Source organism: Camelina sativa, unplaced genomic scaffold, assembly GCF_000633955.1.
Source record: "Camelina sativa cultivar DH55 unplaced genomic scaffold, Cs unpScaffold25799, whole genome shotgun sequence".
Taxonomy (NCBI): Eukaryota; Viridiplantae; Streptophyta; class Magnoliopsida; order Brassicales; family Brassicaceae; genus Camelina; species Camelina sativa.
The window spans coordinates 1-248 of NW_010946772.1; the positions used below are offsets into that span (position 1 = coordinate 1).

General features: G+C 43.5%; 1 protein-coding gene across 1 annotated transcript; it reads left to right on the forward strand.

The window, feature by feature from the left end:
• Positions 1 to 3: 3 nt before the first annotated feature.
• On the forward strand, positions 4 to 226 carry LOC104775657 (the record flags this gene model as incomplete). Its single annotated transcript, XM_010499613.2, has 1 exon — positions 4 to 226. A coding segment is annotated over one exon (216 nt), but the record flags the coding sequence as incomplete, so codon positions are not given.
• Positions 227 to 248: the final 22 nt, after the last annotated feature.

A 248-nucleotide genomic window follows, 5' to 3' on the forward strand; every position in this document is an offset into this window, starting at 1 on the left:
GAGGAGGAATTGTGGGGGATGAGGCTCAAGGCGGGAGATGGTGTGGTCGATGAGCTGATGACTTGGAGCACCGTTTGGTTGCCTTCATGTTGGGACGTTGAGTTCGTTGAGAAAAATTATGAAGTTTTGTATAATGATGTTTTGTGGGACGATGATCTTTGGAATTTGAACACTTCTTCCACTCAGCTTCCTCCTTTAGATAACATAAGACAAGATTGAACGTTTTTTTCCAATCGGTTCGGTTATGG